This window comes from Phascolarctos cinereus, unplaced genomic scaffold, assembly GCF_003287225.1.
Source record: "Phascolarctos cinereus isolate Bilbo 61053 unplaced genomic scaffold, phaCin_HiC Scaffold_3;HRSCAF=262, whole genome shotgun sequence".
Lineage (NCBI taxonomy): Eukaryota > Metazoa > Chordata > Mammalia > Diprotodontia > Phascolarctidae > Phascolarctos > Phascolarctos cinereus.
In genome coordinates this window covers 140,968,482-140,985,745 of record NW_027555736.1, presented here as the reverse complement: position 1 = coordinate 140,985,745, position 17,264 = coordinate 140,968,482, and the positions used below count along the sequence as shown (strand labels likewise).

The 17,264-nt window shown below is 35.3% G+C and overlaps 1 protein-coding gene across 1 annotated transcript in view; it reads left to right on the top strand.

Moving 5' to 3' along the window:
- The window catches only part of VPS13C (vacuolar protein sorting 13 homolog C), a 173,174-nt gene that overhangs the window by 49,540 nt on the left and 106,370 nt on the right, over positions 1-17,264 (top strand). The window contains 16 exon segments of the mRNA XM_078151183.1: positions 89-281; positions 745-859; positions 1,350-1,486; positions 3,032-3,155; positions 5,842-5,959; positions 6,508-6,590; positions 6,593-6,642; positions 7,553-7,625; positions 8,585-8,724; positions 8,938-9,091; positions 13,508-13,587; positions 14,523-14,582; positions 15,883-15,943; positions 15,946-16,041; positions 16,535-16,651; positions 16,734-16,837. Coding sequence (XP_078007309.1) covers positions 89-281; positions 745-859; positions 1,350-1,486; positions 3,032-3,155; positions 5,842-5,959; positions 6,508-6,590; positions 6,593-6,642; positions 7,553-7,625; positions 8,585-8,724; positions 8,938-9,091; positions 13,508-13,587; positions 14,523-14,582; positions 15,883-15,943; positions 15,946-16,041; positions 16,535-16,651; positions 16,734-16,837 — 1,705 coding nt within the window.

Genomic DNA, 17,264 nt, shown 5'->3' with positions numbered 1-17,264 from the left:
GAAAGAATTTATGTGATTAATTTCTTCCATTGACCACATTAAAGTAAACTTACATTTAATCTTTTTTGTTTATTTAATTGGTTTGTAGGGTAGAAGCAAAATTGGAACATTGGTATGTAACTGGTCTAATGCAGCAAAATGTTGTTCCATCTCTTGTGGCTTCCATTGGGGATACCAGCTCATCACTGCTTAAAGTTGAATTTGAGACCAATCCAGTGGATAGCACTGCTGACCAAACTCTAGTAGTTCAGTCTCAGCCTATAGAGATAATTTATGATGCAGTAAGTACAACAATGGAAAATGTCGAACATTTCCTAATTTCATTTTAGTCTGTTTTGGGCCAGCATCAGGGAGTTTTGCAGGGGTTGTGTGGCTCAGGTTGTGTGTTTGATACCTGTGATTTAGATCACCTTGTAGCTGTGAGGGCCTACAGTTCTGTTTCTGTCTTCCAAGCTGCTACTCTCTTTCCTTTCTATTTAATCCCTATGCAGCTTGCCTCTATCAAATCATCTGCCTTCTCTCAGGCAATTGCCCAGAATCCCTGGCTTTATTCTTTGGGAGGCTTATAAATAACAAATGTAACAAAGAATTAGTTCTGATTTTTGTTCCTAAAATTTAGAGAGAATGTAGTAAAGCAGTATTGCAAGACTGAGGTTATCCTGTAACTGAGCTGAGTCTTGGGATAATGTAGTATAAAAGCAATATTTGTTAAATGGAAAGATTAGTTTAAAAATTATTTTACAGAAAACAATAAATGCAGTGGTAGAATTCTTTCAAGCAAGTAAGAGTTTAGACCTTGAGCAGATAACATCAGCAACATTGATGAAACTGGAAGAAATTAAAGAGAAAACAGCTACAGGTAAATTATTTGAGCATTTTTTTATTCATAATGACAAACCTAGGATTTCTGATACTGACTTTGAAAGTGCAACTGGAAACAGAAAAAAATGCACATGCAACCTAAACTATGATTTTTCAACAGTAATACCAATATTCAGAAAAAAATCTATTTTGAAGCACTTATTGCATTGTCACTTCCTGAGCCCAGTGTAAAACCAAAAATAAGACAGGTCTCCTAGGTCATATTTGTATGTTAGTGATCATGTGACTTTTAATTCTGAAAGTCATAACAATCTCCTTCCCTGGAGTATATTTGGTTGTTCATCTGTCTGAGGTACTCAGAAATGCTTGCTTAGAATTAGTCATGGATTATTTAAAATAGTCAAAATGAGTGTTTTATCTTTGTTTTATGTTCTTTTTTCAATTTGTATTTTTAGTGTTTGTTAATAATTTGTATTTTCTAACTCACCCATTTAATAGATATTTTATTGTCAACTTGTCATCTTTAGGACTTACCCACATTATTGAAACACGGAAAGTTCTTGATTTAAGGATTAATTTGAAACCTTCCTACCTCATAGTACCAAGGACAGGATTCCATCATGAAAATTCAGATATTTTAATTTTGGATTTTGGTACCTTTCAGGTATGTGTATGTGTGTGTGTTTGTGTGTGAGATGTTTAGTTTTCCATGTCCAGTGTTTATTCTCATAAAAACTCATTTCCAGTTTTTAATTTTTTCCTTAAATCATCTTATATTGTCTTAATATGTACTTTGAAACTGTTTTAAAATGATTTTCTTCATCATCATATTATTTTTTTAATATAGCCTGAGAAAAGTTACTGATTTTTTTGTGATTTCAAAATTTTGTGGCATTCATTGTTTGAATTTTTTTAATTGAAGTTAAGGTAAGTTCATGAATATTTGTTAATTGACTAGCATTTGCTAAATAGAGAGAAGGAGCTTTTCCAGTGACTAACTGAAAGCTAAACCTGAAGACGAAGGCTGAGATTTTGAAGAATTGAGCCCTGGATCCCCAGCCCGTTGGCCGTTATGGGCTTAGGAAGAGGAAGGGCAGTAGTATTGAAAGTAAGGCCAAGGTGACCCAACTGCTTTGGTGATACTTGGGGTAAGGAAGAGTAAAACCGAGTTCTAGGCTATTGAACTGCAGCTGCTGCTCCACGTGGTTGCAGGCTCAACGTTTCAGTTCAACATGCATTTAAAACATTTTTTATTGATATTTTATGTTGCCTATCCCTACTCTTCTCTTCTCCCAGAAAGCTTTTTAAAGAAAAAGGAGAAAAAATAAGCAAAACCAATTTAAGATTTTGAAAAAAAACCTGATAATATATGCAGTGTTTCACATCTGTGGATTGTCTGCCTCTGCAAAGAAGTGAGAAGAAGTGTTTTCTCATAGTTCTTCTTTGAGGGCCATGCTTGTTCTTTGTAATTTTTTTGAAATTCATTTTCAGTTATTTGTGGCAGTGGTTCTTTTTCTTTGCATTGTTGTAACTGCAAGCATTTATTAAGCATCTGTTATAGCAAATTATAAGTTCTGGGCCTGAAGTCAGGAAGATCATAGTTCAAATCCAGCTTCAGACACTTACTAGCTGTGTGATCCTGGACACTTAATCTCAGTCTTCCTCAGTTTCCTCATCTGTAAAATGGGTGTCATAATAGCACCTCCCTCTTGGGGTTGTTGTGATGATCAAATGAGATATTAATTATAAAGCACTTAGTATAGTGCTTAGTACATAATAGGCACTTAGTAAATGCTTGTACCTTTCCTTCTTTCCTAGGCACTGGGAATACAAAGAAAAAACGAAACCATTCCTGACATCTTGGCACTTACCTTCTTGGGGGGGGAGGGGCAGGGAAGGGTGCAGCATATAGAATATAGACATGAGTCATTACAAGATATGTGCAAAAGTGATACAAAGTAATTTTGGTAGGGGCCGGAGGGATATAGTTAGGAGACTTGACCGTTGTTCTTCTCAAACCCTCCTGCCTCCCAGGAGAAAACTGAGAACAATGAAATGAATGTGTGTAAGGGCAAGGTCTTAGTGACAGACTACCAGGAATTGTCCTTGTGGTTCAGAGAGAACTATTCAGTTCTTTGCTACTTCATCTAACTCAAAAGTATTTAATGTTTGTGTGGGGGAATAAATTAAATCTTTTTCTTTACTGTAGCTAACCAGCATAGGTCAAGGTGAAAGAAAAACTACCACTTCATCCCTAGAAGAAATAATGGACAAGGCATATGACAAGTTTGATGTTGAGATTAAAAGTGTCCAGTGTCTTTTTGGAAGATCAGGTAAAAATTTCTTGCTATGACTTTGGAATCTAGGAATTCTAATGCTGGTTGCCTTGTCAAATGCATGGACACAAGAACATTATGTATAGGCCTGTTACTTGGTCCTAAGGAGTTTTAGGCAAAGGAGTGAAAATTGTTACAACTACTAGAAATGCAGTTCACACTGTATCCCTCCTTATGTTATCTGAATCTCAGCCCAAACATAATGTGGCTATTCTGATGTGGTCATAATATTTGACAGTGTACAAAGAAAATTAAAATTTTTGTCTCAATAGAACAAAATGTAGCTGAGTTACTTTAACCAAAGCACTAACAGTAACACCTTTGGTGTATTTTATTGCCTTTCACTCAATGCTCTTGCATCATTTATTGAACAAATATTTATTAAGTGTCTGTTTAAGAGTTTATCTGGCATGAACTGTGCTGGTTGCTGGGGATACAGGTCCAAAGAATGAAACAGTCTCTACTTTCATTTGTACTCTTTTCCAGAGATCTTAAAAACTTATGTATCTCATCACTATAGATACAGTCTAAAATTCTCCTAATATTAATTTTCCAATTTGGCAAAACTATAGGTGCTTTTTGTTATCAAAATTAAAATGGTTTGTATAGGCTATTATTTGTTTTCTCCTGGTTAGCGAGCTTGTTTTGAACATTCCTGAATGCACCAAATTGTTGGGAATGCAAAGTAAAAACATATTCCCTGTTCTCATTGAGTTGCATTGTAACATTCTGGCTGCTTAACCAAGGTCACATAGCTGGTAATTACCAGCGCGGAGACTCAGATCACAAAAACACCAGATTTCAGAGTTGGAAGGGACCTCAATGCCCATTTGTTCACCCCATATATGAAAAAGAATCCCCTTTGCAAACACATAGCAAGTGATCATCCAGGGAGGTGCCTCCCAAGGCAGGTGGGCCATCCTACTTTGGGGTAGCTCTAATGTTTAGAATACTGGTTCTTATATCAAGCTTCAGTCAAAGGCCCCTTTGTAATATCTACCCGTTGCTCTGAGTTCTGTCTTCTGGGGCTGAAGGGAACAAGTCTAATCCCACTTTCATGTGACACATAATCGAAAACGGTGATCATGTCTTCCCTGAGTCTTCTTTTTCTTGGCTAGATATCACCAATTCCTTCAACTGGAATTCATGTCATGAGCTTTATACCTTTTACCAGAGGGAGGTTGTCCTCCTCTGGGTGTTCTTTAGCTCATCTTTATCCTTCCTAAAATGTATTGCCTAGAACTGAATACGTATGTGGCCTGTTTTGGTCAGAGTATTCCTTGATGTGATATTGCTTTTATTGCTACCTAATGTTACATTAGCTTTCTTGGCTGCCATTTCACACTGAGAAACTTGTAGTTCTTTGTTAGACAAACTGCTGTCTTGCTGTACCTTCATCTTGGATTCGTGAAGTTGATTTTTTGAACCTATGCAAGACTTTAATTCTTTTTCACTTTTTTCATGTTATTAGATCCAGCCTTGTGTTCTGTCCTATCATTGTTGTTGACACTTAACTATTATTTCCCTCCTCAACTTTTTATTATCTGGAGATTTGGTAAGGATACGCACTAAGACTTTATCCAACTCCTGATAAAAATGTTAAATGGGATAGAGCTAAGCACAGATCCTCAGGGTACTCCACTAGAGATCTCCTTCCAGGTTGACATTGAACTAGTATTTAATGCTCTTCAGTCACATAAATCTCTTTCTTTTCTGTAAGAATACATGAAAGACTATTAAATGCTTTGATTAAATGGGGATAAACCTAACTTTACTGATTACCAAATCCAGTGTTTTTGGTTCTGTACTATGCTGTCTCTCAATTACCTTGCTTTTTTTTTCTTTTTTTAAGTTTTATTAGTGCCTTTTGTTTTTCGTGCCTGTAAATTCCTGATATACCCCTTTCTCATAGAATACTTACTTGAAATGGAAAAAAAAAGTTAACCAAAATTAACCGTAGCTGTATCTAACAGTGTATGTAACATTCTACACCCATAGTCCCCTACCTCTCTATTGATACAGTGGGGGAAGAGGGAGATGAAGATTGTCTTGTCATCTTTCAGGGCCAGGATTGTCATTGCATTTAATCTGAGGTTATCTGTTTTATTGTCATTTTCAATATATTTTTGCAGTGATGGAGTATTTTGTTCTTTTGATCCTGCTTTTTTTGTATCAATTCAGTTAAATGAATATCAATATCAAGTAAGTGAAACCTTCCCAAATTTCACGGAAATCCTCATAATTCTCTGTTTTTTCTAGCACAATATAGCATTTCATTATGTTTGTGTACCACAATTTGTGCAGCTGTTTTCCAATTGATAGGTTCTTACTTTGTTTCTAGTTTTCTGCTACCACAGAAAATACTGCTATACATATTTTGGTATATATTTTTTCACTCCTTTTCTTTCTACTCCTATAATTTGCTAACAAATTTTGAGACTAAAATGGGTCTTATTAGCCTAGAAATCTTTATTTGCTTTGAAAGTGTGTGGCCCATACTGCCACTGTCCAAATAAATACAGTTCTGTATGAATTGGTAAGCTCACATCTTTACCTTCACCATCTATTAATCTATTTTAATTCTTTTCAGGTAACATCTAGATTTTTACTGAATGTCCATAATAAGAAAAAAAAGTTTTAGATAATTTCTTTCTTAATTTTTTGATAATTTTTTTTTATAAAGGGGAAGATTGGAAAAAAGCCCGATTTCAGCACCCATCATCTTTGCATATATTACAGCCTATGGATATCCATGTTGAGTTGGCTAAGGCTATGGTGGAAAAAGACATTAGAATGGCCAGGTAATATATCTTTGTTATGTGAATTTCTTTCTTTTGTCAGAGAAATTTAACTGCTTCAGTTACTTGATTTTAATAAACAAAGGTAAGTTTCTTTAGGTGATAGCTCAGTGATTTCTTATCTCTTACTTAAAGTGATAATATTTTATAGTGTAAGTGTGTGATTTGACATAGCTCTTACTTTAGGGCTGTATAAGGATTTATAGTCTTTAAATGTTGACTATTTTGTGTGTGTGTGTTTTCAAGCAGAACTGGGAGACCCTCCTCATTAGTAAATGTAAATGTAAATAATGTAAACATAAAGTAAAATGTAAAATTTGAATAATCTATAGAATCAGTATAAAATTAACTGAATGTTTTTTATTACTGAAAGGAATTTAAAAAGTAAAATTGCATTTTTAGTTTAGGTAAATTATCCTATGATACTGTGCTAGCATGTATTCTTATAGCTAGATTAATACACTCCTAGATTGATACATATGATTGTAGGATGGGAAATAATTACAAAGACATGCTTGGAAAAATAAACTAGCTTTAAATTTCATTTTCAGATTTAAAGTTTCAGGTGGCCTTCCTTTGATGCATGTGAGACTATCTGACCAAAAGATAAAAAATGTACTGGATTTGGTTCACAGCATCCCCTGCCAACAAGATCAAATGTGCCATCTCCAGAGAGAAAGGTAAATGCACTTGGGAAACATTTTAAATTTATTATTTTTGGTAGTTTTTTTCACATTTTTGCAACTTGTTTTGACTTTTTAATTTTTCTTTAAATCACTTTCATCTCATGTGGGGATTTTTGGAGCTTTATATTTATGTTTGATGTTTATTTTGCCAGTACTTGATAAAATTGCAGCATTGAATAATTAAAACTTGGAACTCACTTTTGTAATTGATTCAGTATACTAGTGGGGTAGTACATTTATGGTGAGCCAGGCGTGTGAGGGGAATATAGCAGCCAACATAAGAGCAATTTCCCCAAATGTTATGGTACTTCATCAGTACATCCAGGCATAGAATTCTCTGTGGTATACTGCAGCTTGTTTGTGATATACCTTATAATATGGAAAGATTGAAAGTTCTTGACCTCTCTTCTTTGAACTTGCCTGCAGAACATGAAGTAAGAGTTGAAGTATCACTTACTATAGATTGGAATTGTTAGACTATTAACTTTCTATATAGTGCCATTTTAAAGAGAAATGAAATAGTTTTGCACAGGTAATGGTTGTTATCTTTTATTACCTTTGTGGTTGTGCTTGCCATGACATTTGACCATAAACAATTATTTTTATATGTATGTACAGATGTATGCATGTAACACACATATATTTAGCATCTTTTAAGTGTTTATGGTAGTCTAATATTGGAAAATTATAGCTTAATATAAAAGAAAAATTAATCGTGTATCTGACGTGATAGATGAAAAGATATATGTGTCTATATAAAATGACTCTTGTGAATTTAATCCTGAATAATTCAGTAAACATTTATTAAGTATCCAAATTGTGCTCGACCAGGACACTACAAAGATAAATAGTTCTTGTCTTCAAAAGCTTACCTTTTATTTTTACTTGTCCATTCTTTGCTAGGTAGCAGCTATTCCCATTATTTCTGATGGGGACAAAAAGACTACTTACCACTTCACTGCTGCTAGAAGAAGTAGAGTCAGGTAAGGAAATACAAATTATTGAGTGTGCTTTTTAAAAATTCTATAGACTCGTGCTAGAAAAATTCAGATGTACAGAAATAATAAAAAATTCTGTAGCAAGTTACTGACATCATGGTGCAGTACAAAGATCTTGGCTGTCAGGATGCTTTGGTTTTAGCCACTGCTAAATCATAGGTAGCTGTGTGAACTAGGCAAGCCACTGAGTATCTTATCTGAGATAAAAAAAAAATCTTAGTTTCTTTATTTGTAAGTTGTGGAGTTAACTAGATAATGTTACAGAACCTTAAATTCTGTGATTCTAAATAATAGGAATAAGTAGTTTTGTTTAAAAAAAGCCCCCAACAACTTCTTAAATTGACCGGTATTTATAACTAAGAAATTAAAAAAAAAAAGAAATAGGAAAACAGTGGTGGTGCTATCCATGGTGTTGAAAGGAAATAGTATTCTTTCAGGAAAGCTATTTTAGGAATATGGCCTTTTTTTGTATTTGCAAGTGTATGAGGGGAAAAACATAACAATAGCAGCATCAGCAACAATAGCTAGCATTTTTGTAACCCTTTCCGGTTTGAAAATACTTTACAAATTTTATCTCATTCGATCTTCACAGCAATCCTAGGGGATAGGTACTATTATTATTCCCATTTTGCAGGTGAGGAAATGGAGGAAGACAGAGGCTAAATGACTTGCCCATGGTCACATAATAAGTATCTGAGTGAGGATTTGAACTCAGATTTTCCTGACTTCAAGTCCAACAACACTTTATCTGTTGGACCCCTTGGCTGTCATAACAAAAAATTGAGTCATTTTTTGGGACTTAAACATTAAGACTAATGTGATCCTGATATTAAGATTTTTTTAGATTAAATAATGTTTTAATGATGTTTGATTTAAATTTTGAATATTTATATGTAATTTTCGACAATGGTATTTCAGGTTAAATAAATGTTTCTTTCCTTTAGAGTCTGATGATGAGTATTTTGATGCTGAAGATGGAGCACAGCAGACTGATAGAAGTGTTAAAGGATCTGAGATAAGTAAAGTCACAGAACCCCCAAATGAAGAGCTCATTGATCTTCAGCTCAAATTTGAAATTAAAGAGGTACATATTAATCACTTACCTTAGGAACATCTGCATGTATGGTATTATCCTTATAAACTGTCTGATATTAGTCCCCTTTTTTGCTACAGAAAAGGAATGCAAGCTCAAATATATTTATTCCCTTCCCTCCAAATTATGAAAATGAGGTATTCAATTTTGAAATGTGGGTTTAACTTCTACCAACTTTCTTTACTGCCCTACCTACTTTCTTAGGTGATTTTGGAACTTACTAAGCAACAGGAAAAAGAAGAAACAATTCTTGTGTTTAATATAGTACAGCTGGGAACAGAAGCTACTGTTAGACCATTTGACATGGTTGTAGTATCTTATTTGAAGAAAATAAGCTTGGATTACCATGAAATTCAAGGTAATATTTACAAAAACCAAAATAGGGGATTGTTTTATGTTGCTTAATTAGAACTCATTGTACTTTAAGCCTTGGAAAATTAATTATTCTAGCTTTTTGCTAGATTAAATATAGACAAATGCTGATTCTTAGACCATTGGTTTTTGTTTTTGTCTGAGTTGAAACTAGATATCATCTTCAGGTTAGGAATAAAGTGACCTTTTAATGCAAGATGTAACCCCATCAGTTATAAGTTGGAAGACAAGACCACTAAAAATAAATTTTATTGATATATTTTGTTTTTATATCTGCTACATCTTACTGTATACTCTTACCACTTTCAAAAGCAGTCCTTATTTTAGAAAAGAATGAGAAAGAGGAAAAAAAGCATTCAGAAAACCTAACATTCTGAAAATTTTCTAACATGTGCAGTGTTCTATACCTATCACCTCTTAACTACTTCAGAGAAGGAGGAATGCTCCCTCATATCTGCTTTGGGGCCAAGTTTGGCCATTATAACTTGGCAACGTTCACTTTTTTGTCTTGTTTTTCTGTTTACATTGTTGTCATTGTTTAGATAGCTTTCTTAGTTATGCTTACTTCATTTCTTACCAGTGAATGTAATGCTTTCCTTCTTGTACTGTATTAATCATATTTATTTTTTCTTAATTTTTCTTAAAATTTACATCATATAGTGTGTTTAGTAATTTTCCAGTTGATGAACATCTACTTTGCTTTCAGTTATTTACTACTACAAAAAAGAGTTGCTATAAGTATTTTGATATGTATGGGGCTTTTTTTTTTGTCATTGACTTCCTTGGAAAATATCCCTAGCAGTGGAATCTCTGGATCAAAGGGTATGGACATTTTAGTCACTACAAAAAGACTATTTAAATAAGAATTTTCTAGGTAAGTCTTCTTTGAATGGAGGACATTGTGTGAGAAGTTATGAGGAAATTGAAGTACATGAGAGATTGGAGCAATATCTAATAGTTTGTTAGCTGTTTGATAGTAGTAACTCTGGTTTTTTAGAAGAGCCTCTGTACTTTCAGCCACTGTTTTGTGAAGGTATAAATGGCATTTTAAGACCTGCTGAAAGCAGAACATGAAGTTTGCTTTCCTTATGTCTGCTTTCCCCTCAAGTTCCCTATAGCTGTTTATTCCTCAGACTAATTGTGAAGACACTAATTATGGTGAAGGGAAACAGTGTTAGAGTGGAAAGAGTGATGGATTTAGGAAGGTTCTTGGTTTGATCACTGCCTTAGACATTTACTGGGTCTGTGATCCTGTGCAAGTCACTTAACCTTTCTCCTCTTCACTTCTCCACCTCCCCATCTGCAAAATGGGGGTGATAATACCTCCAGTACTTACCTTAGCTTGTAAGGAATAAATGAAATAACACATGTAAAAATCTTAAAAGAGCTATGTAAATGTCAGCTTCTTTTACTATAGCCCGCAAGATTGACATTCATAGATTTTAATTCTAGAATGCAGGCATAGGCCTGCATTGCACATTTTGTGTACTCAGGGTATTTTATTTTTTAATTATTTTCAAAAGGCAAAAATTTATTGAATATTAAATCATGAAAGACAATTTTTATTTGTCACACTGAGGACCTAAACCAAACTTAATTAAAAAAAAATCTTAAGGACAATATAAACTTTGCAAATGGCTCCTTTTAATCATATTCTTCCCTTTAATCTAAGATTACTGAACAACTTTTTGAGCCTGTTTTCTCATCTAAAAAAGCATCTTCCAACTGGATCCTGCTTCCCTAGCCCTCTGCTTGGCACAGAGGGTCTGATGAAATGTATCTTCTGAAAATATAAAATTTGTCTTTTTTGCCTTACTTGCTTTTGTCCAGTGGCAGCCTTAGAGACATTTACCATGGGCTGAGTCGTGGACAACAAAAGGACCAGAGAGTTGAAGAGGAAAAGATATTTTGGTTTATTTTTCCCTGGCTTAAGAGAACATCTGGTTAGAGATCCCAGGCAGGAACAAGGTGCCCCTGGGGGTGAGAAAGAGGAGGGCCAAAAAAAAAAAAAGGAGGGCAAATAATTTGTCCCCAAAAGTATCTTGGTTTCACTGAGCAGAAGTACTGTGGGGTCAGGGACTGTAGTGCCATCAAGTGAATCTGGATGAGTGCTCTGGAAGAGACAGCCAAATATTTCAGCATCCTTTCTCTTCCTCCTCTGTCACTAGAGCCTCATAGGAGTGGTGGTGGTAGCTCCTGTGGCAGCTGGGGTTCTTTGACATGGAGAGAGCTGCTTCTGCCCCTCATAGACTCCAGATATTTGTATGGTATTCTTGACTAAATCCAGAATGCTCTGTGTGTGGGCCTGTAGTTGAAGGGGCCATGGAGAACCCTGTACTCCATTCTACAGGTGATAAAGTCTGTCTCAGATGAAATGTCATTTGGAAGATCACATGAGACCGTAGTAGGTTCAGGACTGGAGCCACAGTCACCCGACTTCTTCTCCAGGGTGCTTTCTGGGCTAGATAGCTTCTTTCCATAGATGAAAGTAGAGTATTAAAAAAAAAACACCCAGAAAAGTGGCATGATCTTTGGGTGAGAATAATAAGTCAAGTAAACTAGCATTTATCAAGTGCCTGCTAAGCTCCAGTCTTGCTAAGTGCTGGGGGTACAAAGAAAGGTAAAAACCAGTGCATATTCTCAAGGAACTCACAGTCTAATGTAGGAAACAGCATGCAAACAACTATGTACAGAAAAGACACCCATAGATTAGGGGGAGCAATGTTATAGGGAAGGCCCTAATATTGAGGATGACTGGAAAAGGTTCTTGCAAAAGGTGAGACCTAGCTAGGACTTGAAAGAAGCCAAGGAAGCTGGAGTGAGAGGGTTCCATACCTGATGGAAAGCCAGTAAAATTTCTTAGGAGGTAGAGTGTTATATGTAAGGGGCAGCAGGGAAGCTAATGTCATTGGATCACTGAGTACTTAGAGAGAAGTAAGGTATGTGAAGACTTGAAAGACAAAAAGAGTAAAGATGAAGAGCTTTAAAAATCAAACAAAGGATTTTATTTTTAATCCTCAGGGTGATGGGGAGCCACTGGAGTTGATTAAATAAAGGAGTGATATGGTCAGACCTGTAATTTAGGAAGATTTGACACCTGAGAGAGGGGTGGGTTGAAGTATGGAGGGACTAGAAACAGGGAGACCAGCAGAGTATTGTGATGGTTCAGGCATGAAGTGATGAGGACCTACGCTAGGGTGATGGAAGTGTTGTAGTAGAGCAGGCATATGTGAGAGATTTTATGAAGGTAGAAACAACAGGACTTGACTGTTGATTGGATATGGTAGGGGCGGGAGAGGTGTGTGTAGGAGAAGAAGGAGTTGAAGTTGACACCTAGGTTGCAAACTTGAGTGACTAGAAATAAATAGAGAAGTTAGGAAGAGGGGAAGATTTTTGGGGAAAGATTGTGAGTTCAGTTTTAGACATGTTGAGTTTAAGATGTCTATGGGACATCCAGTTTGAGATGTCTAATAGGCATTTGGAGACATGAGACTGAATGTCAGGGGTTTGAAAAGTAAATCTGAAAGATCTCTGCATAGAGATGGTAATTTAAATCATGGGAGCTGATGAGACTATCAAATGAAATAGTATAGAGAGAGGAGAAGAGGGCTCAGGACAGATGTGAATAAAGATTCAGCAAAGGAGACAGAAGGAGCAGTCAGGTGGTAGGAGGAGAACCAGGAGGGAGCAGTGTCACAAAAACTTAGAGAGAAGAGAGTATCAAGAAAACAAGGTCATTGACAGTGTCAGGGGCAGCAGGAAGACCAAAAAAAAAAGTGAGAATTAAGAAAAGGCCATTAGATTTGGCAATTAAGAGGACATTGGTAACAGTGAGAATGGTTAACCACAAAAGGGAGGAGAGATAGAAGATGGTAGCTGGTGGGGATGGATGGATCAAGGGGAATTTTTTGAGGATGGAAGAGACACGAACGTATTTGTAGGTAGTAGGGAAGTGAGCCTTGGCAAGAAGGACCTCCTCTTTTCCTGTGAAAAGGGTATAGAACAAGGTAGTGTCAGAATGTGAGGTGAGGAATAGGGAAGAAGAAGGAGCTCTCTGTTAGTGACTTCAATTTTTTTCAGTTAAATGTGAGGCATGGTTCTCACTTGAGGTTGGGGAGAGGAGGAACTGGGGAAGGTTTGATGAGGGATAAAAAAGTTTGGAAAAACTGCTTTTGGGAGTGGGATAGTGGATCAGTTAGGAAGGTGTAAAAGGATTGCCTTATCGTAATGAGGGCTCAGTTCAGATTGTGTAAGAAACTTGCAGTAGATCTAGTCAAGCTTTTCTTAAGTTGTCAGAGATAGATAAAGATTTCAAATTTAACCCTTCAAATGATCTCTTTAAAAGGAAAATCTTATCCTAAATTTTCAGCTATAAACAAGCAGTTTACTTTTCTCCTTCCAGGGACCAGAAAGAAACCACTTCATCTGATTAGTTCTTCTGACAAATCTGGGTTAGATCTTTTAAAGGTGGAATATATCAAGGTATGAGTCTTTATATCATATTTCACGTATATCTGTAGGAAAGAGGGGAGAGTGGGTTGCCAGAAGACTTTGAAAAGGGCATCATTAGTTTTCAAAATAGATCCTACCCTCTCCCCAACTCTGCATTCCATTCACTTCACATTTATATAGGCCAAAGACAGACACACACTCTCACTCTGTCTCTCTGTCTCTCTCTCTCTCTCTCTCTCTCTCTCTCTCTCATAGCACCATACCCATTAGACTGATGGAACAACTCCTGAAATACATTGGCTTACTCTTCCTGTAGTGTACTCATCGGCCTCCTTGTGCTTTACCTTCTCATACTTTTTGTGTTTGCACCTGAACATTCTGTTGGCCATTTAGAGATAACTATAATTCTGCAGCTGAGAAAGTGACCTTAGGTGGTTGCTTCTCTGGTTATGCTTTTTCTTTTAAGACCCTAAAGGGCATGTTCTTCCAACTTGTAAAGGAGACTAGAGCTACTCACATATTTATTGCTAAATAAACATTTTAAACTTATTTCTATACTTAGATCTGTGACTCCTTCTGACAATATACTTCTTTTCCATGTCTTTCTATAACTTCTCCTTAACCCTCCCTGAGGGTACTTAAGGCCTTCCTTATTTGACATTTTGAGGCTACCAGTGTAGCCTGTGGGTTGTCCATTCGTTGTCCCTCATTTTGTGTTCAGGATTGACCCACTTCTTTCTGGAGTCACATTTTGCGTTAGCAGTATTCTTCCTGCCGTTTATAGTATAGAAGTCATTTTGTTAATGTGTTGCAGTCAGCTTACAATAATCTTCCTTGTCTTCGGGTCACCAGCTATATTTTGTGCACAACTTAGGCTTAACTGATATTAGCTATAAAGTTTTATTAAGAAGGTTGTTTGGATTTAACTGCATTTCTTTTATTAGAACTTTTAATTTCTCTTTTAGGCTGACAAGAATGGACCTAGTTTTCAAACTACTTTTGAAAACACTGAGCAGACATTTAAGGTAAATGAAAATTATATTAAATGAAAACATCTTACTGAAGAGAGGTTATTACTTAAAGCCCTTTTATAACTTATATTGATTTATCTTGACTAAGTTTAGAAGGAAATAAGGGATCCCAAGAGGCAAAGATGAGGAGAGAGTACACAGCAATCGATTACCAAGTGCTTATTGAGTTACTACTGTGTGCCAGACATTTGGGATACAAAATTAAAAATTAAATAATCCCTCATCTCAAAGAGATTACGTTTTACTGGGTGAGACAACATGTGCGTGCGTGCGCGCGCGTGTGTGTGTGTGTGTGTGTGTGTGTGTGTGTGTGTGTGTGTGTTATATTTAAAAAAAATGCAAGGTAATTGGGAGTAGACACTAGAAACTGGGCTGTCAGGAAAAATTTTTTAGAAGGTGATGCTTCCAGCCAAGTCTTAAAGGAGATGAAATATTCTAAGAGGTGGAGGTAAGAAGAGAGAGCATTCTAGGCTTGAGAAACAGCAGTCTGTGCCAAGGCACAGGGAGCTGTGAATTTTAGATTACTTGCTTGAGGAGTAAAGGAGTTAGTATTAGGTTCAGAAACGACTATTTTCATTGTCCATTAAGTATATAAATTCATCAGAATGATTCTATAAAATTTAAATAGCATATTCTTTAAGTGCCTTAGTACCTTAAAAAATCAATATTCTTTCCACTTCTTTCTTGCTTGTCTTTGTTCAGTTTAATGTCTTCCATTTGTTCAAGCTTTTTAAACAACACATTGGAAGGGATTCAGATTTATAAGATTTATGTAGTCACTTGATAAAATATTTTATAAGTTTTGAATTTTTCTTCTCATGAGCTTTTTACTTTTCTTTTAATTATTCAGCTATTTTTGTCAGACCACTTAGCAACTGAGAACTCTTATATATGCTTTTATGTTGTCATTCACATGAATTATTTTTGCAAATCCAGTGTTTTACTGATTGTTGTTTTGTTGTTGAGTCATTTAATCATGTCCAATACTCAGGGTATCATAGACTTCAATTTTTAACTTTATTTCTTGTATGACCATAATAGAAAACTCCCTAAGCAAGAAATAGTTTATGTTGTGAAGATTAGGATTACGAACAGAAAGGAATTAAAAAACTATTGGGTAAAGAAGCTATTGAGGTGCTTTAATTTTCTGACTTCCTCTTGAAGGCTTTTGTTATCTTGTGAAAAAGCTCAAGCTGCATTTACATAATTATACACCCCTATTCTGTAGGGATGAATGGTGTACATTCCTTTTATCACTGAAGGGTTAATTTTCTTTTTTTTTTCTTAAAAAAAGGTGGCCTTTTCGTCTTTAAATCTCTTACTGCAAACACAAGCCCTTCTCTCTTCTATTAGTTACTAACCACTGTTATCCCATCAGAGGGCCAAACTATTGCTGAGAGAGAGTCACAGCTTCATAGTGAAAAGCAACTAAAAAATATTAATCTGAAAAAAGGTATGATGAACACTTATTATCTCTAAATAAGATAATTAAAGAGTTATTCCCTAAATTTGGAATTCCTTCTAGATCTCTGGTAGGTTTTTCTAATGTTTTAAAGTTAGAGTTCATTCTTAGAGATCTTAAAAGAATTTGGCAGCATTATTTTAACAAAATTTCGGTTCAACATTTTGTGTTTCAGGGAACAATTAATGCTTTTGACTGAACTAAAAATATTTTCTGCTTCAGTTATGAATGTATATCTTAAGGGTTAACAAAAAGACAACATTTTCAATACTGACTGCTTACTACGATATTCGATTATGAAGGTTAATTGAATCTTAAAGAATGAAGTCAGTTATATTATGCTTACTTTTTACTAACCCAGAGTTAGATTTGAGAAAGGGGGAAAAAATCACCTTAAATATGTATTTTTTACTTATTTTAAAAAATCCAAAGATTTTTAGATTATTAAAAGTCATTCAGAAATATATATATTTTTAATTTTCAGTGACTGCACCCTCCAAAGGCAACGACATATTTAATTTCAAGCTGTTTGCAAAATTGAATGCTTTTTGTGTCACTGTTTGTGATGAAAAACACAATATTGCTGAAATAAAGATTCAAGGTAAAAATATCAGCTAAATTCAGTATTTGCGAAGGGACAGTTATTTTTCAGTAGCAGTATAAAAGTATGATTTATTTTTCAGGCCTTGATTCCTCTCTTTCTCTTCAATCAAAAAAACAGTCACTTTTTGCACGACTAGAGAATATAATCGTCACAGATGTTGATGCAGATACAGTTCATAAACAGGTATATGAGCTTAAATAAATATTTAATATTTTTATGATTGAATAGGTGTTTTTCTTGTTATTATAAGATGTGAGTTGAGTTCAGGGTCTTTTACCTGTGTGACCAGGGGCAACCTCTCTGAACCTTACTTTCCTCATCCTTGGAAAATGGAGCTAGTAATTTTACTGCCTACCTAGGAGGGTTGTGAAGAAAGCACTGTAAAAAGCATAAGTATAAGTTTATGATGATAATAAGAATAAAGTTCTATAAAAATGCAGGTATTTTGTTTGTGACTTGTCAACTAGAATAGGATCACAGCTGGAAGAGAGGGATTGTAGAGATCCTCTTGTCCAGCTCCCTTATTTCAGAGGGGTAGAAATTGAGACCCAAAAGTTTGAAGTGACAGAATCTCATAGGTAGCCAGAACGAGTGGCGATCAGAACTAAGG